At 39.8% G+C, this 22572-nt stretch overlaps 1 protein-coding gene across 3 annotated transcripts in view; it reads left to right on the top strand.

Moving 5' to 3' along the window:
- Window positions 1-22572, top strand: part of NIBAN1 (niban apoptosis regulator 1) — a 213365-nt gene that overhangs the window by 136891 nt on the left and 53902 nt on the right. For all 3 annotated transcript variants that reach the window (XM_038542292.1, XM_038542294.1, XM_038542293.1), the window contains one exon: window positions 1056-1223. In XM_038542292.1, the coding sequence (XP_038398220.1) occupies window positions 1056-1223 (168 nt within the window). The remainder of the gene's footprint in view (window positions 1-1055; window positions 1224-22572) is intronic.

Raw genomic sequence — 22572 nt, 5'->3', positions numbered from 1 at the left:
AGAGAGGCAGAGACACAGGCAGAGGGAGGAGCAGGCTCCATGCACCGGGAGCCCGACGTGGGACTCGATCCCGGGTCTCCAGGATCGTGCCCTGGGCCAAAGGCAGGCGCTAAACCGCTGCGCCACCCAGGGATCCCTTTAGAAACAATTTTTAAAAAACACAAAGGAAGGACGCCTGGGTGGCTCAGCGGTTGGGTGCCTGCCTTCAGGTTAGGGCGTGATCATGTAGTCCCGGGATCGAGTCCCACATCGGGCTCCCTGCATGGAGCCTGCTTCTTCCTCTGCCTGTGTCTCTACCTCTTTCGGTCTCTGTGTCTCTCATGAATAAATAAATAAAATATTAAAAAATAAAATAAAAAGCATAAAGGACATCAGAAGAGAGGTGATCCGCAAGTCAAGGGGAGAGAATATTTTCAAAAGAAGGGGTAGTTAGCAGCAACAGACGTTTCAGATCAGGTTAAAAGTCTTAGATAATGAGAAAAAAAAAAGGCTGAGGTAATGAAGAAGAAGCCACAGGTTGGCAGTTAGGACAACATCAGTGACCTCAGCCATGGGGTTTTGTGACTGGTGGGGTAGGAACCAAACTGAGGTGAAAATGAGGGTTGCAGCAGAAAGAAGCAAGTGTTGGTTTGGCAGCAACAGAGAGGAGATGGAGAGGGCAGGGCAGAGAGCAGCCTGGTGGAATGGGGTCCTGTGAGGATCAGAGGGTGATTGCTTGCATAGGGACAGGTGAGCCTGAAGAGGACCAGTGGGGGACACCCAGACTCTGTTTGCGGACCATTGATCTGAGGAAAGCTGAGAAAGATGGTGTCTGGTGGCCTTGGCTATCCCTGTCAGGTAGGGGGTGAGGCCACCTGCTAGAGTGAGACAGGTAAAGCTGCCGGAGGAAGTGAGAGGAGCCCCAATGACCATTTCCTGCCATCCTGTGAAGACATCCCAGGTCACGTTTCTGCCCTATGGCCTGCCCCAAAGAGTTTCCTTCCCAGCCTGGAATAAGTATTTTAAATAAAAGATACACGTTTTAAAATGTCTTTGTGTTTTCAATATTTCTTTAGCACCCAGTGAAAAGGAGAATGCTCAGCCTTTTGTGGTCTTGCCCAAGGAGTTCCCAGTGTACCTGTGGCAGCCGTTCCTCAGACATGGCTACTTCTGCTTCCATGAGGCCACTGACCAGAAGAAGTTCAGCGCTCTTCTGAGCGACTGCATCAGACATCTCAATCATGGTAGGACCTGGCTGCCCTCACATGCCCAGTGGGGCTGCTTTGTCTCAGGGGCTGCTGGTTGGTTGCCTGTTAGAATGACTCCTAGAGAGTGCTGCCCCTGAAAGGAGGGGAAGTCAGGGGAAGCAGGAGTTTGTACACAGAAGCGCCGTCACCTTGGGGTTGTGTAGTAAGGTCTGGAGAGCCTCCGTGAAACAGAATGTGGGGCTTTGTCCGATGGCACCTGTGAGCCGCATTCACACATATAATTTTGCATGTGATTCTCGTCCTCTTCCTTTTTCTTGATGTTTCTTATTAAAATGACAGCAAGAATGGGCCAGCTGTCCCTGGCAAATTGAGTCCTTATGACACTTCATGTTTTCTCTCACCTTTATTTCTGAATAACTTGCACAGAGCTTTATGGTACCTAAAATCCCTGGGGGAACTTCTTAAACACAGATTTGTTTTTTGAGGCTCCACCCTCAGAAATTCTAATTCACTGGATCTCCGGTGGAGCTCCCATTTTACTTGTCTAACAAGTTGCCAAGTAATGCAGATGTTGCTGGTCTCGGGCCACACCTGGAGGGGTGTTGCTTCTCTTTGCCTCTAGGTATGGACCTAATTACTATCACATCTATAACGGAAAAGACTTTTCATTGCAATATGGGATGTTTTGATGAGTTCATGTGAATGCTGGTTTTTCTGGAATCCACGAAGTCTTCAGTTACAGATAATTAAGCTCTTTGTTCTCTGGCAACTGGAAAGGCAGTAGTTAGTCAGATATCATTGAGGGCTGACTCTGTGCCAGCCTCGTTAGGTATTAGGAACAGAGTAATGAACCATGCAAATTTCCTTGCTCGGGGGTCTATATTCAAACAGAGACAAGGGACAACACAAACACAAAATCACAAGGTAACTTGATAGTTCTCAAAGTTAATGTGTCGCAGAGTAACTAGAAGTGACTCCATGAGGAAGGATGGAGTTTAGTACTTTGAGGAGACTGGTGAGAGGAGGCCTCTTTGACCAGGCAACATTTGAGGTGAGTCACCTTCCCTATCTGAGCCTTTCTTCCTCTTTCCTAATAAGGCTAATGTCATTGTATCTTTTCTTTAGAGTTCTGAGGTTTCCCTGAGAATGTCAGCCCCAAAGAGCAGAAGTCACGAAGTGATGTGTGTCAGTCTGTTCTTGATTTTAGCTTGTATATTGATAGGAGGCTGATGGGAAAATATTACCTCACTCTATTTTGCTATAGCAACTCTGACTAACGTTGATCATAACTTTGGCTCCTAACTAGTTAGGGACTTTATAAAAACGATACCCTTATTAATATCTTGCCTTGTGGTTTTGCTGTTCTAGAGACAGAGAATCGCCCAGCATTGCCTGTTCCATCTAGCTCATTTTTCAATTCACTTACAGCTCTGTGTGCAGTGCCTTGGGTCTAGTGGGAACATGCAGTTGGCACTCAACACAAGAACCATGAAGTTTCACTGAGCAGGGAATGTTCTCCGCCTAGCCAGATGGGGCTTGCTTCATTCCCTCTTCCATGTACATAATAGGAAATTCCCTGGGGAGTTTTTGGATGTTATGTAGCCTGCATTCAGATTCCATTTATGGAAGATTTCAGTCAATTCAAAACCCAACTCTGCTCTCCAGTGTTATCAAAGGCTCTAAGATAATGAGGTCTAGTCATGTGGCTCTTTCATTTTATGTCACGTTCCTCTGTTCAGAAAGCACTTTTCCTCACCGCGGCTTTATGCAGACTTGATGTGATATAGCGTAACTTCCAGTAGCTCCAGGCACAACTAGAGACCACCAAAACATTGTAAGGAACAGTCCTTGACTGCCATGGGCCAGTGAGCTCCTGGGTCCTTCTCTTCTCGCCTGTTTTTGACAGCACAATATACCTACCACCCATCCTTACTGACTCACTTTTGTTATTTCTACCTCTACCTCTTACTCATTGTATGATCTTGAGTAAACCTGTAAGAGGTTCACAAACAGAGAGCCATTTTTTTTTTCCCGTAATTGCCAGAGGAGTCTGGAAATAGGTGTGAAATTAAGGCTATGATGAGGACCAGAGCTGTGGGAGGACAGTGGGGAGGCCGCTGACTTTCACCCCCAGGAAAATAGAGTTGGGGTGGCAGCCTGCTGTGGCTGCTCCACTGGCCCTCAGGCCACAACACACTCTGTTGTGAACTAGGTCTAAAACATTCTGGCAGCTGATACCAGGCAACTATTAATCCTGTCCACTCGTAAGTCCTCAGGGATCTTTTTTGCTTTTCAGTTTTGTTGAGTTATAATTGATGTATAACATTGTATTAGTTGAAGGTGTGTCATAATGATTTGATGTATGTATATATCGTACAATGATCACCACAATAAGTTTGGTTATCCATCGCCTTGTAGAATCACAATTTTTTTCTCGTGATGAGAACTTTCAAGATTCACTCTCTTAGTGATTTTCAAATATGCAGTATAGTATTGTTAACCGTAGTCACCATGCTGTACATTACATCCCAGAGTTTGTTTATTTTATAACTGGAAGCTTATACTTTTGACCACCTTCACCCATATCCCCTGATTCCCCACCTCCTGCTTCTGGCAGCCACCAATCTTATCCCTGTTTCTATGACTTACAGATTTTTAGCCTTTTTCAGATTCCAAATGTAAGTGAGATCCTACAGTATTTGTCTTTCTCTGACATATTTTACTTAACATGATGCCTCAACGGGTCTTTGAGAGAAGATCCTTTCATTGCCTTTGTGATGAGTTCCTCCAAGGATATCTGTCACCGGAGGTTTTGAGGACACCTCAGCTCAAATTCCACCCCAGCCTACCTCACTTGCCCCGGGAGTTCTGAGTTCAAGTTGATCGAGGTATACTTGTCCATTCATTCTCAATTCAGAACCATTTCTTCTATTCCTCCTTGGGGGTGTGTGTGTTTTCTATTTAACCCCCAAAAAAGGGCCTGATTACACCTTGTTCTTGGACAATAAGGCTGTGTCCTAGGGTAAGTTAAGGCAAGTAAAGGACTCTCTTCTTCTTCCTTCAAAAGAGGGAGCTGCTTCTGGGCACCTCAAAGATTATTTACATTCCTAAGGTATGTGAAGTGTGTGTGTGTATTTTGTTTTGGTTTAATTTTGGCATCTCTTCACTGAGCAGGCATAAAAAAATTCCACAAAATTATTCTTTAGCAGAACATCCCACTCCAACATACTGGACTAAATATCAAGCCCATTGCATGATGTGTGCCTACAGCAACTGCTGTCCTCTGTCCTTTGGGAATCACACTGCAATCCCTTGTCCCTAGTGAGGGAAGGCCAGGGATCTAAATGTCAACTGCCATAAAATGGGAGTTATATAATGCTAAGGTATTCCAAGATAATTCTGTTGTCCAAAATTCAGTCTTACTCTTTAGAATTTTAGTTTGAAAAATCTGGTCATTGTAGTTACAGGGATATAGTTACTACTTTGAACAAATATAGAGAGTTGTACATATGCAATATGGAATAATGATCATTATCATCATGAGTCTGTCTTTTCAGCTCAGGGTGATCATTCCTTGGCAAAGGAATCTGCAGGATGGGGAGAAAGTGTTCCTGGCAAGAGGAATAGGATATGTGGGGGCCAGGAAGAGAGTCAGAGCATGGATCATTAGGGAAACTGAAAGAATTTTGTGTGACTGCTGCTTTGAAAGAGAGAGGAGCCAAGTGAGGATGGGGAGATGGGTAGGATCCAGGCTATAAAGGGCTTTGCAATGGATATTAAGGGATTTGCACTTTTTTCTAACAGTAACAGGAAACTATTAAAGGATTTTAAGCAGACAAGCGACTCAGTCACATATTCATTTTAGAAAGGTCACGCTGGCTGCTGTGTGGGCAGAGGATGAGAGAGTAGTATGCTGGGATGCCAGGAGGCTACTTAGGAAGCTTTGGCAGGCACCAGATGGTGGGAGCCTGCACCAGAGAGCTGATAATGGAGACAGTGAGAGGTGGCTGGAGAAGAGAGATCTCCAGGAAGTAGAATGAACAAAAGTTGATGTTAGATAGTGTGGAGAGTGAGGCAGTGGTGGGAGTCCCACCTACTGCCACTCTCTGAGACAGGAACCTTGTGTGAGGAGGAGTAGATGCCAAGGAAAGGAGATGATGTGGTCAGTGTTGTAGATGTTGAGTTGGGGAAGTCCATAAACATCCAGGTGAGGAAGTTTCATAGGCAGGTGTGCGAACAGGGCTGGAGACAGGAGGGCCATCTGGAGGGGAGACAGAAAGGGGAAGTCAGCAGCCTGCAGGCCACCATTAAGCTATGGCTGGCTTTGTAGGAAAGTTGTAGTTTGCAAGCCCCTTAAAGGCAAATTGTCTTTTTTTTTCTATGTATCCCCATTCCCAGCAGTTGTCCAAGGGCCTGGTGCCAGGTAAAGGCTCTGTAAATCTCTGTCCCCCATCCTTTGGTAGTTAAAAATATGCTCATGTGTGAAAAAGCATGAAGTATGTATGCTGGTGCAGCTTAAAAATGTTTGTATATAAAATCTGCAAACATTTTAAAGTAAAACGGATCAATGCTTTTATGTTAAGTGCTAACTTATTCACTTACTACATGGATCTGTGATTTTATTATTGAACCTCTAGGCAGTGTGCTTATCAGGAATATCAAGCCTTTGTGAAATTCATTGACTCTGTTAGGCTCTCTGACTCACCCTCTTCATACAGATACCTCTTTAATTGCCAGCGTCTCCTCTCTATTTTATTTCAAGTTCGCTGCTACCAACCTGCTTTGGGACTCATATAAAAAAACATTCCCAGAGGTTTTTAGTTGATCTTATTTTTTCCAATTACTGCCACCTCTTTCTACATGTAACAGTCAGATAAATCATCTGTAAGCACAATTTTTTATTAAAATCCTTCATGGGGGTTATACTATATGTTGATAAATTGAATTTAAATAAAATATAAAAATAAAATCAAATCCTTCAGCGGCACTGCTGTTGTCAGGAAGATGAAACATTTCATCCCAGGGAAAATGGCTGTGCCTGATTTACTGTATTCTGAAGCACAAACCTCCTTTCTCTCAATCTTGCTGTCCTACCCCTCCTGCCTTCTTTGAATAGGAGGTTATTTGGACACCTTTAGCTCTGCCTATACCTCCAGTACCCACTCCTGCTTTCTACCTGTTCAAATCCTCTCTTGCTTCTTTAAGAACCAGCTTCAGTCTGAGTCCTGCCGTGAAGACCCCAGGGTTAACTTCTCTACCACCTGTTATCCATCCCACTATTGGAAACTCTACAGTCTGCCTTACATTATTCATATTCATGTCTACTTGTCCTGTTTCTCTTCCTCTATTTCACGTCCCTCAAGGGAAATCATTTATCACCCTTTGGATCCCCCTACAGTGCTCAGACAAGTATCTTGTAATGACTCGAGCACAGTAATGAATTAATAACTGACTGCTAATATAAAGCTGATTTCAAAATTAAAGTGCAGTTTTAGAGATGATGATTATAAATGTGGCTTGGCTTATTTCATAAACACATTGGCAATAGTGAGCAAAGAGACTTGTCAATACAAAGCCTAAAGGGTTTGAGGAACAAAGTAGTCAGATGTTAAAAGGCAGCCACCGCTGGATGCACGGTGATTCTAGTAAGAAGGTGGGTGATTCTGGTAAGAAGATGGAATGCTGGCAAAGTTTTCTTCAACGGTGCTGTGCTAGCTTGAAGGACAGCCAAGACTGCCACTGAACAAATGCCCTATGGCACAGGGGACAGTAAAATATCTGGGAAGCGTGAGGGCACATGGTTTGAAAAGATAGCATAAAAGAAGATCCCAGAGGATTTGGGAGAGAACAAAATTATGTAAAGATGCTCTGCAAACCTCTGTTTCAAGTTGGACTGTTCAATCACTTACGACATGTGTGACATCCAAGGGTGCCTGTGATGGAGTGAGTCAGCCTGAATGTGAAGCTGTCACAGTGATTAAACTTCAGAATTGGTTGCTGTCAGGGTTGTATGCGTTGAGCTCATTTCCCAGAAATCCCATGTCAAATCAAACACCTTTATTAGATTTGGTTTTGACACTTGCACATTTTAGGTGTTCAATAAATGTTGCTGAATTAAACTGAATTTTAAAACAGAAAAGAATCTTATGATTCAAGTAGATAAAGCAAACCCTTTTTCAGGTGTTTATTTGAATATGATATTTCAAGCTCTTCAGTACTCACCAGCAGAGCTCAGATCTGGTTTTTTAAAATATTTTATTTATTTATTTATTTATTTGAGAGAGAGAGAGAGAGAGAGAATGAGCATGAGTGTGGGGGTGGGGAGAGGCAGAGGAAGAAGCAGACTCCCCGCTGAGTGGGACTTGATCCCAGTACCCTGAGATTCTGATCCACACCGAAGACAGACACTTAACCAGCTGAGCCACCCAGGCACCCCTCAGATCTGTTTTCACTAACTTCTTCTACTTGGAGCAATATCTCTTCAACCCATCATTACCTGAAACACGTTCATTACTTGAGGGACTAAGTGTCTGATGTGAGCATCAATCGATTTTAACTGAAAATTTACAATGAGTTTTATGTTATTATATCTGAAACATGCTGATGAATTTGTGGCGCATGCTTTTTTCTGTGGCACATGCTTATATTTAAAACATGTATCTATGAATCAGAAAATTCTAGTTATGCTTGGGCTCTTCTGAACCCTTTACTACAAATGAATGTTCAATTAGACATACACAAATAAAAGTACAATTTTTATAAACATCTCTTTGCATGCTTTTACTTCTAAAACGTATTCTGCAGTGTACTTCTGTTGCACCAAAACCTCTATGCACTACAAAGAACAATTCTTGCCAAATGACTGTTTAATCAGGAACTAGATATCAGTTTCCAGTTTTCATAGGACTATCCCAAAGAAAATTCTTTACAAGGATTCTCTCTGCTTGGAAACTACATGCTCCCTGATTTTAGTTTGGGCTCTTTGCCTCAACAAGTTATAAACATAGCTCTGAATTTTCTGTCCCTTTGTGAATATGCCATTTTATCTTAAGGAGTTAACAGCTCCCCGTTTCTGACCCTTGCATACTGTTCATAAAATGTTAACTTTGGAAGGGACCTTAGTGGTCACCTATTTCAACCTCTCAGGGCTCATTTATGATAAGGCACAAATAGTTTGACTCACATGCCCAAGGTCACAGCTGGTTAGTGGTAGAGGACTAGTTGTCCTGACACTTAGTCCTTGACACCTATCGTCTTTCAGCATTACTTTTTAGAAGACTCTTTCATCTCTTGGTCACTTAAAAACACAATACTATTGAATCAGACTACTTTTGAGATACATTCACCCAAAGTGAAGCAAACTCAGAGCTGGTCACGTAAGGTCATCCGAGACCTGAGTTATGTCTGCTTTCTTGATAAGTTTTTTTTTTTTTTTGCTTTCTTGATAAATAATACTATCTGAATTTAACTGAATTTAATACTAACATTAACTTTATTTTGCCCACCTGCTAAACATAACTGTCTCTTTTAGTCTAGATGTGCTCTGAAGATAAAATATTTGGTAATGTAGTTTGTTTACTGGTTGAATTTTGTGTACAGTAAAATGCAAACTGCATATGGTTTTATACAGCTTAAATAAAAACTGATTTGTAAAGAAAAATTACGGTGCCTGTGAGCACTTGCGTTGGAATAGTCTAAAAATAATAGATCTAAAATAAGCCAGACAGAGAAAGACAAATCCCGCATGGCATCACTTATAGTGGAATCTAAAAAAAAAAAAAAAAAAGTCAAACTCAGAGAAACAGAGTAGAAGAGTGATTGCCAGGGCTGGGCGGTCAGGGAAATAGAAAGAGGTTGGTAAAAGTGTATAAACTTTCAGTTATAAGATGAATGAGGTCTGAGGGTCTAATGCAAAACATGATGACTGTAGTTGATAGTACTGTATCGTATAATTGAAATTTGCTAAAAAAAAAAAAGTAGAATTTAAGTGTTTTAATCCCCTCCCCCACCAAAAGATAAATACATCAAATGATATATGTGTTAATGAACTAGATGGGGGAATCTTTTCATTATATATGTAATCATTATTTATTTTTATATATATTATTTCATTATATATATAATATATATAGTCATTACATATAATCACCAAGATGAACATTTTAGACATTTTATAATTTTATATGCCAGTTGTACCTGAATAAAGCTGAAGTGCCAAAATAAGAGACCTAAGCAGGTTTTATTCATATTCTTTATACTTATGGTTATACTTAAATGACTCAAAACAGTCTAAGAGTTGATACTGAAAGAACAGGTCTACATCAGAGACTAGAATCAATAGAAGTGTTTCCTCTCAGTCATTCACCATTTATCACCACAAGGACCTACAAATGTAGTCTTTGGTTCATTTGTTGCCTAAAGCCATGTTGCCATGGAATTTCTGTTGAATTCTTCTTTAGGGCCTTCCAGCACATGTGATCACTTCAGTGATCACTTAACTGATTCTTGCTACCCTTCCCCCTTCCTATTTCCAATGAGCCAAGTAGTTATTTTGGTATGAAGGTCAAAAAGTTGTATTGTGGTAGTTAAGGATGACAAATTGGAACAATAATTTAAAAAAAAATTAAACAAGCAGAGAATTGAAATCAATTCAAGCAAAATTATTTGGGTTATTTTGGTTGGGTAAATCACAAAATTATTGGACAGTTTTTCATGTTCTTATGACTGACTTTGGCAAAGCTTGACTACCTTTCATGTTTTTTGTTTGTTTACTGGTGGGTGGAGTATGGTAAGATTGAAATGATACAGCCAATGAGATGGCTGTTTTAGTAGGTGGTTGTGTAGTCAGCGTTATGAAAGATTGGCATATGTTCCTTGATTTCTTTAAACAAATCAACATTTGGGAGGGCTTGGGGAAGAGTCTCATCTCTTGTCATAGAATAATCAGCCGCTGTCCTTCCCACGCAGTGAACAAATTTAGAGCATGTAAGATGAAAGAGAACCATGCTGGGCACTGTCTGTTGCTCATTCTATTAGTTGTTTTGAGTTTTTAAAAATTAAATATTGAATAGCTATAAAAGAATACTTAGGAAGTATGTGGAAGGTTTAAAGAGCATTACTCTTACTTCTTCTGTACTCCTCTTGCCTTCTTTACCCTTTGAGAGAGCACCATCCTGGATTTTATATTTTGCTTTTCTTCGTAGCTTGATAATGAATCTTTATTTATTTTTTAAATTTTATTTATTTATTCATGAGAGACATACAGAGAGACACAGGCAGAGGCAGAAGCAGGCTTCACCATGTGGGACTCGATCTCGGGACTCCGGGATCAGGCCCTGAGCTGAAGGCAGATGCTCAACCGCTGAGCCACCCAGGCGTCCTGATCACGAATCTTTAATCATTGTGCAAGTTTTTAGACTTTATCCTGTGGAGTTTTATTACAAGCCTTCTTTCATGACTTCCTTTTTCAATCTTTGACTCTGGTGATTCATCAGTGTTATTGCTGGTAGCTGTATTTCATTGAATTTCATTGCAGCATATATTCCATGGTATTAATAGACCATAATTTCTAGTATCCATTTTACTGTTGATAGGCATTTGGGTTGTTTCCATTATTTATTCCTAACAGTGCTGCTGTGAACACTTTCTGTTTGTTGCTGGTTTTTAGAAATGTAATTCTGATTTGGTTTGCTAATATCTCAGGGAATGTTCACAATCTGTGTTGAGTGCATTTTGGCCTGTAATTTTGCAATGATATCTTTAGGTTTTTGCCATCAAGGTTGTTCTTATTTCATAAAAGGAATTATGACTGTCTCCCTCTCCTTTTTTTTTTCCTTTTCTGTAATCTGAAATAGTTTGTGTAGGACTGGAATTATTTGTATTTTTGATATTTGATGGAGGTTGCCTGTAACATCATCTTTGCTTGGTGCTCTTTTTGAGGGAAGATTTTAAATTACTGACTTAGATTTTTAAAATGTTATAGGATTATTCAGTTTTTATCCATTTTATTTATGTTTTAAAATTTAATGGCATATGGTTATGCATAATATCCTCTTATTAATATATTCATGGGAGGACTAGGTGGCTCAGTGGTTAAGCATCTGCCTTCAGCTCAGCTCATGATCCTGCAGTCCTGATATGGAGTCCTGCATCAGGCTCCCCTCTGGGAGCCTACTTCTCCCTCTGCCTATGTCTCTGCCTCTCTCTCTCTGTCTCTCATGAATAAATAAGTAAAATATTTAAAAAAACAAGGCAAAAAAATATATTCATGATTCCCCCCTATAAACTCTGTGGCGTCTTATAGTGGTTCCTTTTTTTATTTCTAATATTATCTATATGTCTTTTCTTTTCTTTCTTGGTCAGTCTTACTGGAAGTTTGTCAGTTTTGCCAAGTTTTTCAAAAAACCAAATTTGGATTTTTTCAGATTATTGCATATTTGCTTTCTATTATGTGAATGTCTGATGTTATCTTTCTAATTACCTTTCTTCTATTTCCTAGGGCTTTATTTTGCTGGTTCCCTCACCCCCCTCATATCTTAGGTAGACACTTAGCTCATTGTGATTGTTTTAAAATGCTTGCAAATTCTTTGACACCTTTTCCTTCAGAAAAATGAAACCTAATTTTCCTTCTTTTAAATATGGGCCAGACTTGTTGACTCACTTCTTACAAATAGAATGTGGCAGTTGAATAGCTTCTGCCTGGCTTTTTCTCTTTTGGATCATCACTTAGGAGGAGGTAGCCACCATCTAATGAGCACACACTAGAGCCCTCTATGGAGAGCCATGTAGAAAGAAACTGAGGCCTCCTGCCAAACAGCTAGCACCAACATGCCAGCAATATGAGTAAAGTTACCTTGGATGTGGATGCTTTTGTTGTAGTCAAGCCTTCAGATGATTGGAGTTTTGGCCAACGATGTGACTGCAAACTCATGAAACACCTCAAGCCAGAACCACCCAGCCATAGGGCTTTCAAGTTCCAGACCCACAAAAACTATGAGAAAAGATAAATATATATCATTGTTTTAAGTCATTGGCTTTTGGAGTAATTTGTTTTTATAGCAATAGAAAAACGAATATATTCACTAATCATCATCCTTTCTTTTGCTCTAATATAAGCATAAATACTTTAAATTTCCCTCTATGTAGGGTGGGCATGAGTCAGTCAGTTAAGCCTCTGCCTTCAGCTCAGGTTGTGATCCCAGGGTCCTGGAGCCCCACATGGGGGCTCTCCCTCCTTCTCCCTCTCCCTCTGCCAGTCCCCCGTTTATGCTCTCTCTCTGTTGAATAAATAAATAAACCCTCTAAAAACCAAATAAATAAATTTCCCTCCACGTATTGTTTTAGCTTCATCCCACAAGTTTGGATGTACAGTATTTTTCATTATCATTTTTGCAGTAATTTTCTTTGTTAGATTTAAGTATTTTCTAATTTCCAGTACTATTTTTTTCTTTAGCTTATGAGTTACTTAGAACTGTGTTTCTTAATTTCCAAATATATATTGTGTATTTATTATTGGTTTCTAGCTTAACTGTGCTGTCGACAAAAATATGGTCCGCATGATATCCTTTGAAATTTGTTGCACCTTGCTTTATGGCCCTGTATGTGGTCTTCTGGGAGAAGGGGCCCGCAGTCTAGAAAGCTCCATGGGTACTTGTATATGTTTGCGTCTATTAACATAAGTGTGTCTTTGTGTCATTCCAATCTGTTATATATTTACTGATTGTTTCTTACTATGACAAATTTATCCCTTACTAAAGGGGGGGGGGTCTGTTTAAATCTGCCACTATGGTGGTAGATTTTTTTCATTTCTATTAATTGTTGAGTTATATTTTGTTACATATTTTAACATATACATGTTACTAGATGGATACTTGTTTAAAATTGTTGTTTCTTCCTATGAATTGAATCATTTATCATTATGAAATGACCCATTTTATCTCTATTAATGCTATTTGCTTCAAGTCTATTTTGTTTGACATTAATGTAGCAACACTAATTTTCTTTTTTTCAGGGCTTGCTCAGAATACCCATTTAATAAAAACATCTGACAATCTTTTAAATGGAGCATTTAGTTTGTTTACATCTACTATAATTACTCATGCTTTTGGTTTTAAATCTCTTATTTTGTGTTTCCTAAATATCCCACCTTTTCTGTTTCCTTTTCTCTGCATTCTTGCCTTCTTCTAGATTGGTTATTACAACTGTGTGATAGAAACGTGCATATCCTATTTCTACTTTATTAGTCTACATAACTTAACTTCTCAAAAATTAATCAACATCCTTAACTTTCTCTCAAAAAGGTACAGATAACTTAGAACACTAACTGCTGTAACATTCCACACCACCATCACCACTTATTGGCTATCATTGACTTGAATTTTAATTTTATCTTTTTATCTTAAACCCCCAAGATGTTATTATTGCTGTTTCATACAGTTTTAACGTTTACCACATCTTTATGATCTCTTTGCTCGCAACTTCTTCTTGTATTTCAGACCTTCCATCTGGGAGCATTTTCTTTCTTCCTGAACTATATTCTGCAGAATTTCTTTAGTTTGGGCTCATTCTTTCTCAGTTTTTGTTTATCAGAAGATGTCTTTATCTCATCCTTGTTCACAAAAGATATTTCACCACATATGAAATTTTGGGGTCACAGTTATTTTCTGTCACCACATTGAATATTTTATTCCACTATCTTTTGGCTTTCATTATTGAAGTTGAGAGATTTGTTGTTCTTTTGAAAGTAATTTGATGTATTTCGCACTTAAAAAAAAATATTTTCTTTGTCTCTGGCATTCTGCAATTTCACAATAATGTGTCATGGCTGTGGATTTCCTATTTATTTGGAATGCTTGAGATTTGCTTTCCTAAATCTGTAGGTTATTATTTAATCAATTTTGGAAAATTCTTAGCCATTATCTCTTTTTCTCCCTTGTTCTGTCTCTTTTCCTTTGAGAAATCTGATTAGATACATATTATATAATCTTATTCTATCTTCTCCATCCCTTGACCTTTTACATTTTTCACCTTTTTTTCCTGTTTCACCCTGAACAGTTTCTAGAGATCTCTCTTCTCAGCTATATTTGCTATATCTGCTGCTAAACTCATTGAGTTTTATTTTTGTCATATTTTTTCATTTCTAGTAATTGTTTCTGTTCCTTTCCTAATCCGAATAGTCATTTGAAATAATCTCTTACTCTTTACTCACATTGTCAATTCCTCCTTTTACTTTAAAAACATGTGAAACTGAATATATTTTATATTTTGTGCTGCTCATTCCAACATCTGATATCTTTGTGGGTTGTGTTCTGCTATTTCTTATTTCTGCTTGTTCTTGCTCATGGTACCTTATTAACTGGTGTACTTTGTGATTTTTCATATAAGCTCATATTTTATTGAGGCCAGTTGAAGGTGAATTCCTCCAGGGAGGATTTGTGTTTCTTCTTATCAGATGCTAGAGGGCACTGCCAGATATTTGGACCACTCAGTTAATGTGAATTTAGGCAATAAAGGTTGTAGGAACATGCTTGTGAATATGATTTCTCAGGAGAAGTATTTATCTCCTGTATCCAATGCCAAGGTTTGAGACAGGCAATTTTTCTTGTAATGATCTAAAACCATTTATATAAGGGTGGTTTCTGCAATTTAATTTAGCACCTTATATGGATTAGGACTTTGATTTTGGTACTCAGCATCCTGGGAGGCATGTAAAGGGTAGCATAAGGTCCTTAACTTAAGGTGGTAAAGGCACTGGATCTGTTATGCCTTCACTCTTCTAAAGTGAAAGTTAACTTCAGGGCTTGGCTTACATCTTGGGACTTTGTATCAGTTTGCTAGGACTGCTACAATAAATTACTACTGACCAGTTGGCTCAAACACCATAAATTTCTTGTCTCCTATTTCTAGAAGCAAGAAGGTGTTGCTTGGGGTTGGCTCCTACTGTGGGCTGTGAGGGAAGTATCTGTTCCAGGCTTCTCTCCTTGCCATATAGAAACATCACTCTGGTCTATGCCTTCATCCTCACATGGTATTGTCCCTCTGGGCATGTCTGTGTCCAACTTCCCCCTTTTATAGGGACACCAGTCATATTGGGTTTGGAGTTCAACCTATTCCAGAACAACCTCATCTTAACTAGTTACATCTACAATGACTTTATTTCCGGTGAAGGGCACTTTCTGAGATAGTGAGGATCAGAATTTCAACATAGGAGTTTGGCAGGGGTGGGGGACCGAGAGCAGAGGGAGGACACAATTCAGCCCATAAAAGATTTCTACTTTACTGCCAGCTCATCAAGGTATTTAAAAATATTATTCACAGTGTAATTTATGCAATTTTTTTTTTTCACCGAGAGGACTGGTTAAAATAACAGAGCCTACCATATTGCTGGACACCCACAGATAAGATTTAAATGGTGTTGAAAAGTCACTTGTCCCTAATAGCAATTTTACAAGGGCTGCTTCTCTTTTAAGCACAAGTTCGTTTTGCAACCATGTTGCATTGCACTTCAGGTTTGGCAGCTGCACATTTGCCACCTTGCCCTTGGGGAGAAAAGACTCAAAAGCTAGAGCTGATCTTCAGAAAATGTTCAAGTTCCAGGGCCACTTTAGGAACCAATGTTTCGGCCAACTCTGTTGAATGCTCTTTGCAACTATTGCGCATACCAGCCATGGCAACAATACTAAAGAAATCTCAATCATCAAGGTTAAATTATACCCTCTATGCTATGAGTAAGATGATAGAGAAATACAGAAGACACTATAGAAAGCTTTTCATTAAATGTAATTCAGACCTTTCCTGTATATAAAGGACTTGGCCTTGGCCCTCTGAAAACTTTGTCTAATCAGAAACTCTTATTCATTTAAGGTTATCCATAGACACGGATTTTTAACAATATACTTAAGGAATTTATGCATTTATCTTAGAGAGAGAGTGTGTGGGAGCAGAGAGAGGTTCAGAGGCATAGGGAGAAGGAGGAGGAGAAAGAATCTCAAGCAGACTCGGTGCTGAGCCCAAGGCCAGATGCGGGGTTCAATGAGAAGCTGGGCTCCACGTGGGGCTCGATCTCACGACCCTGAGGTCATGACCTGAGCCGATACCATCATGGGACATTCAACCTACTGAGCCACCCAGGCGCCCCAACAATGTTTTTCAAAGTGTGATCTGTCAACCACTTACTATAAATGAGTATGGGGTCAGGTGGAGGTAAGGAAGCTATTCCAGATTGCCTGGTTTTACCACAGACCCACTAAATTAGAATTTCTGAGGAAAGAAGCCCAGAAATCTGTATTTTATTTTATTTTTAAAAAATTTTTTTAAAAATTTATTTATGATAGTCAGAGAGAGAGAGAGAGAGAGAGAGGCAGAGACATAGGCAGAGGGAGAAGCAGGCTCCATGCACCGGGAGCCCGACGTGGGATTCGATCCCGGGTCTCCAGGATCGCGCCCTGGGCCAAAGGCAGGCGCTAAACTGCTGCGCCACCCAGGGTTCCCGAAATCTGTATTTTAGAGCAGCATCCCTTCAAAGTTAGAGAATGGTGACTGCCTAGAGTCTTTCTCTCAAATGTAAGGCATTTTTATTTAAGCAACTTAATTTTATTTTTTCCCAAGTCACATTCCTCATGGAGAGTTAGGATTTTTATAATACGAAATTATTGCTTGAAGTGGTATTCAATAAAACTGTTTAAAAGTATTAAGTGGATCCAAAAAATAAAAAAATAAAAGTATTAAGTGGCCACAATGTACTTAGCAATTATATGATAAAATCAAACCATTTATAATATTATAGTTAGGGTACTACAACTTCCTTTTTGAAAATCTTAAATCTACTAGTAAGTACAACTGAGAAATATTCTATTTATTTATTGAATTTTGCATTTCTGGTGTAAGCCTTTATCTTTCCTACTGCATAATCTAATTGTACATAAAAGCCCACTCTGGCAAGGTATGCCTTGAGTATGTTTGTGTGGATGATCTCCTCTAATAAGATGGACTCTCTCTCTCTCCCCTTCTGCCTGTGTCCTCAGCCCTCTTAGGGTCCCTGGCCTGGTCTGAAAATTAGACTGACAAGGACAGATTAACAGGAGAAAAGCATACAAATTTGTCTAATACACGTGGGAGTCTTTATAATGAAGTGAAGACCTAAAGGAACAATTTCACTTGAGCACTTTTATGCTAGATTTGATGAAGAATGGCAAGTTGTGGAAAGACCTGATAGGCCAAGGAGTATGAGCTGAATGTGTTAAATTGAGAGAAGGCCTGTTTTCAGCTTCTTGGTGTCCTTCTGTCTTGGAGGTAAGGATGCTCCTTTCCTCCAGGTATAGGGAGAGTACCTCTCACATGAGGAGAGAAGGGTAGGAGAGGTCAGGAAGACCTTCCAGTTTCTGCCATTTTCTCAAACTACTTCAGCTTGAAAATTCAATATGCCAAGGCACCATATTTGGGGGTAGAGTGTTCTGAAACCCATTACTATCTTCTACCTCTGAGAGATGGCTCTAAAATCCCAGAGATAAACAATTCCACTAAAAGTTATTTAGTCTGTTGCCCTGGCCAGTCAGCTATCTTGGAGGCTGTGCTTGATGAGGGGAGGAACCCTGTGATGTAAAAACTTGAGTTACCTACCTGCTGCCTTTAAGCATTGTATAGATCAGTAACAAGAGTCCACAGTCACTGAGGGCTCCCTGGATGTTCCCAAGAGCATGAAAGCAAAAAGGAACTGTCCTATTCACTTTAAAGGGATTAACTCCTTGATTCTTCAACTTCCCTGGGTGTCAGAACTCCCTGGAGAGCCTGTTAGAACACAAATTGCTGGGCCCCATCCCCAGGGTGTCTGAATCATCAGATCTGGGTTGGGTCCTAAGAATTTGCATTTCTAATATGGTCTCAGGTGATGCTGCTGCTGTTATTCTTGGTCTGGTGGCCACACTTGGAAAACCACAGTATTAACTCATTTAGTCCTCACAGCAATCCTGTGAGGTAGTCACTATTATTTTTCTCATCCCCATTTTATAGATGAGGATTCTGAATGGGAAGACAGCTGGTAATGAATACAAGATTTTGAACCCAGGCAGCGTGACTCCAAAACCCATGCTCTATCTAACCTACTTTACTGTGTGGCTTCGTAGTCGGCGAGTGCTTATTAAGCATCTATTGTGCATCATTATTTGACTAGCTGCTATAAGAAAAATCGAATCCAATTCCTTATTCAGGCCTACACGAGTTCAGATTAGTCACTTCTTACTGAACTTGACACCAGCATGTTTAATTTTGTAATATCTGAGAGGGAAGTGAGCTGCTGGACATTTGTTGAAATTAAGGTAGCACTTGAGATACAGAAGTTAAATCTTTTCTCTGCTTTTCATCATGAAGTTGTGCCTTAACCCAGATGGGTTTTCCTGTGGTAAATTGTGTACCGTAAAAATGCTCGCCAAAGTCAATTTTCTTGGCTTGTACAAATATACAGCTGAGAATAATTTTGTGGGGTATGTTGCAGGGGTGGGATTGAAAATTCATGGTACTTATGTATTACCATCTCCTTATGTTTTAAGTACTTAGCCTTTTTTTTTTTCTCCCCTTTCAGCATTTTCTTATGTTGGTTGGATTCTTATATTGGCTATTGCTGGAGGGGAAGTCCTGACTTGACCTGATTTTTTTTTTTAGTGTTTTCTTGTGGAGACCATAAATTATGCTTCAAGCAGCCACCATCCGGCTGTTAGGGGGATGTTCCTATTTTAAGGGGTGCAGAAAGGGAGGTGAAAGAGAAGGAAGTTGAGGAGGAGCATAGACCTCATAACACGCACTTGCAGACCAGGTTAATCCCCCTGAGTTCTCTTTCCTGTGGGGGATCAGGGCATGGGCTATGCAAGTACCAGCAAAGAAAACGACTGAGACTGCTCTTCATTTGAACTCGCCTAGTCCTTTCCTAGATTTCCATAGAAAGTAAAGGACTGCCCAGACTGCCCAAATGTCTATATTAATGGCAGTCATTTTTCTTCTGGTTTTGTGCATGTCTGTCAAGGATAAATGACACCTTAAGTGATGAGATAGACAAAACTTGGAACAAAACAACCTTTAGTAGGTATCTCCCATATCCAGAACGCTGTTTTAGACATTGGGCAGGAGGGTGGGCAAGGAGCAAACCAAAACCCAACAGCCACTGCCTATAAACAAGACTTCAGCTGTAAGGCTAGCCCATTCCATCAACAGTGGAGAGTTTTGGGAATTGTTTTCTCCCACCTTTCAAAGACAGATGGAATAACATTTGGAAAATGGACCAGGAACATCGTTTTACTTCATTCTATCTCACTTTAAGTCAATTCCTGCCCAACCTGAGGTGTCTCTGTTCCAGAGAACATGGCTCTTCAGACTAGATGTGATCGTCTTACACATCTTCACCATTGTTCTTTCTTTGGTCCCTTTGAAGAGGATAATAGTCAAAGGGCCCCCGTCTTCTTTTCTGCATCACTCTTTAAAACATCAGGTTAGATGTTTTTAAGTTTTGAGAACCAGAAGCCTCCCAGCAAAGCTGTAGACTCCTTTAGGCAATACTAATGAGTCATTCTTGCCAACAACATAGGTAGTTTGCTTCGGTCTAGCATTTCTTGTCAGAGGAAGCTTAGCATACATGGCATGAGCTGTACTTCCTGGCACTGTGTGCCCTAGTCACAAACCACAGAGTTTTGCAAGAAGACCATTCATTAAGGGCATTCAGTATTGCAGCTGGGCCACTTTTCATATGTGTATTCTGCGTGTGTGTATCTGTTGTGCTGTGTGTGATGGATGCTGCATTGCAGCTTCCTGGCTGGTCTCACTGATATCACTGCATCAGTATAGGCACTGTGCTTCATATCTTTTGTGCAGAAGCAGCTCATCATTGTTTGTGTTTGTCTTTTTTTTTTTTTTTAAGATTTTATCCATTTATTCATGAGAGACACAGAGAGAGAGAAAGAGGCAGAGACACAGGCAGAGGGAGAAGCAGGCTTCATGCAGGAAGCCTGATGTGGGACTCGATCCTGGGTCTCCAGGATCAGGCCCTTGGCTGAAGATGGCGCTAAACCACTGAGCCACCCAGGCTGCCCCGTGTCTGTCTTTAAAATGAACCAGTTTACCACTTGTGTGCTGATGGAAGAACAGCAATAGAATGAAAAAGAAATATTGAATTCTGGTTGGCTAAAACAAATGCACAACTTACATTATTTCTTCTATAGATACCTTGAAAGCGAAATGTTCTTAGGATTGCCAGAAGTTTATAAATATCATTAATACTATTAATTTTAAGGTAGGTTGATTGGTAGTTATGGTTCAGTTTGGTTGTGATGAAGTATAGGGAAATTCCCAGCATAGATGAGTGAGTTACCATTGGATTGGGAAGGTGGTCTAAACTTTCTGTCTCTGGTTTCTCTTCTGACTTCTAGTTCCATATTTGGTGGTTTTTTTTTTTTTAATTAAAAAAAATTTTTTAAGTTTTTTTTTATATTAAGTGATCTCTACACCTGACATGGGGCTCAAACTCACAACCCCTGAGATCAAGAGTCACATACTCCACTGACTGAACTATCCAGGCAACCTCATATTTGGTGGTTTTCAATGAATAGAGTACTACTTTGCTCAAACTATTTATTCTTTTACTAGGTCAAGAACCTAAGTCTCCTATGGTCTCATTAAGATGTTCCTGGAATTGTGAATTTATAACTGAAGAGAAGGGAACCAAAATTGAAATATTATAACAAAGAGCTAGCCCTTGGAGCTAAATGGACTGTTACACATTATAGTCTTGAAATTATATTTCTTGTCTCTTTATAATTACAACACGAATTTTACTGCCCTTTGCTTCTTTCTGCCTTGGAAACAAATCCTGTGCCAGTAGCTCACCTGGGGCTCCTTAGTTCAATTTTCTGAAGCCCTTAGCTTCTATGTCATTTTCCCTGGAAAGCCTTTCTTAATTTGTCAGGACTAGATGAAACATTCTCAGATTTCCTTCTTTTTGTCTGTGCATTCATCTGTCCTTCCCTCTTTCCTCTCTGTTCCTATTTCCAACAGAGTACTAACCACATTATATCATCATTGACTGTTTACTTGTCTGGCTCCTAAAACTAGAAACTCCTAGAAGCCAGGCCAGCACCCATCTCCTATTGCTTCCAGCAACAGGCCTGGGGTATAGTAACCCTGCACACATTTTCGTATTTTTTAAGAGTTAAAGAGCATATAGAGCAGGAGTCATTATTTGAAGATATGTATAGAAAAGATAGGAATAGTAACAAAGTTATTCAGAGTGTTTTGGAAGAGGGTTCAGTTTACTTATATTAAGAGCAAAGCCAGTTTCCTGGGAAGGCTTAGCTTTCCTTCTTGAATACCCATGCAGTTTTTTACTTATTTTCAATTCTCCAAAGGCTCATCAACTTTGAAACTTTTTCTCTTGCTCCTCATCACTTGCTGTCATTCCCATTTAGTCTTTCTTCTGGAAAGACATCAGTACTTTTGGCTTACTATTCAGAAAATTTGTGAGAATCAATTTTACTAGTGGATTTCTGACCAAAATTGGCCAGGCAAAGTGATTATCATGCCATTATTTAAATTGTTTTGCTGGCTATGCCTCATTAAACATCCCTTCTTTCTTTCTTTCTTTCTTTCTTTCTTTCTTTCTTTCTTTCTTTCTTTCTTTCTTTCTTTCTTTTTCTTTTTTTAAGATTTTATTTATTTATTCATGAGAGACACAGAGAAAGAGGCAGAGACACGACACAGGCAGAGGGAGAAACAGGCTCCATGCAGGGAGCCTCACATGGGACCCGATCAGGGGTCTTCAGGATCAGGCCCTGGGCCCAAGGCAGCGCTAAACCGCTGAGCCACCGGGGCTGCCCCTTTCTTTTGTTTTTTTAAAAAAATCTTTATTGTCTTTTATATGTCCATTTTCATTTTACACATATTTTTTGGAGTTACATTGGTAACTATAACTTTTCCTTTTAAAAGATTTTATTTATTCATGAGAGACACACAGAGAAAGAGGCAGAGACATAGAAGGAGAAGGAGGCTCTTTGCAGGGAGCCTGAAGTGAGACTTGATCCCCAGACTCAGGATCATGTCCTGAGCTGAAGGCAGATGCTCAAACGCTGAGCTACCGAGGCATCCCAGTAACTGTAACTATAATTGCTTTTGAATAAGTAACTTGGGACACGTGGGTGGCTCAGTGGTTGTGCGTTTGCCTTTGGCTCAGGGCGTGATTCCAGAATCCCGGGATCGAGTCCCACATCAGGCTCCCTGCATGGAGTCTGCTTCTCTTCTGCCTCTCTCTCTCTCTCTCTCTCTCTCTCTCTTTCTCTCTGTGTCTCTCATGAACAAATAAATAAATAAAATCTTTTTAAAAAATGAATAAGTAACTTAACAAAAGAAGAAC

This window comes from Canis lupus, chromosome 7, assembly GCF_011100685.1.
Source record: "Canis lupus familiaris isolate Mischka breed German Shepherd chromosome 7, alternate assembly UU_Cfam_GSD_1.0, whole genome shotgun sequence".
NCBI classification, from domain to species: Eukaryota; Metazoa; Chordata; class Mammalia; order Carnivora; family Canidae; genus Canis; species Canis lupus.
Note: the sequence above shows the minus strand (reverse complement) of the source record. Positions and strands in the feature narration are given on the sequence as shown.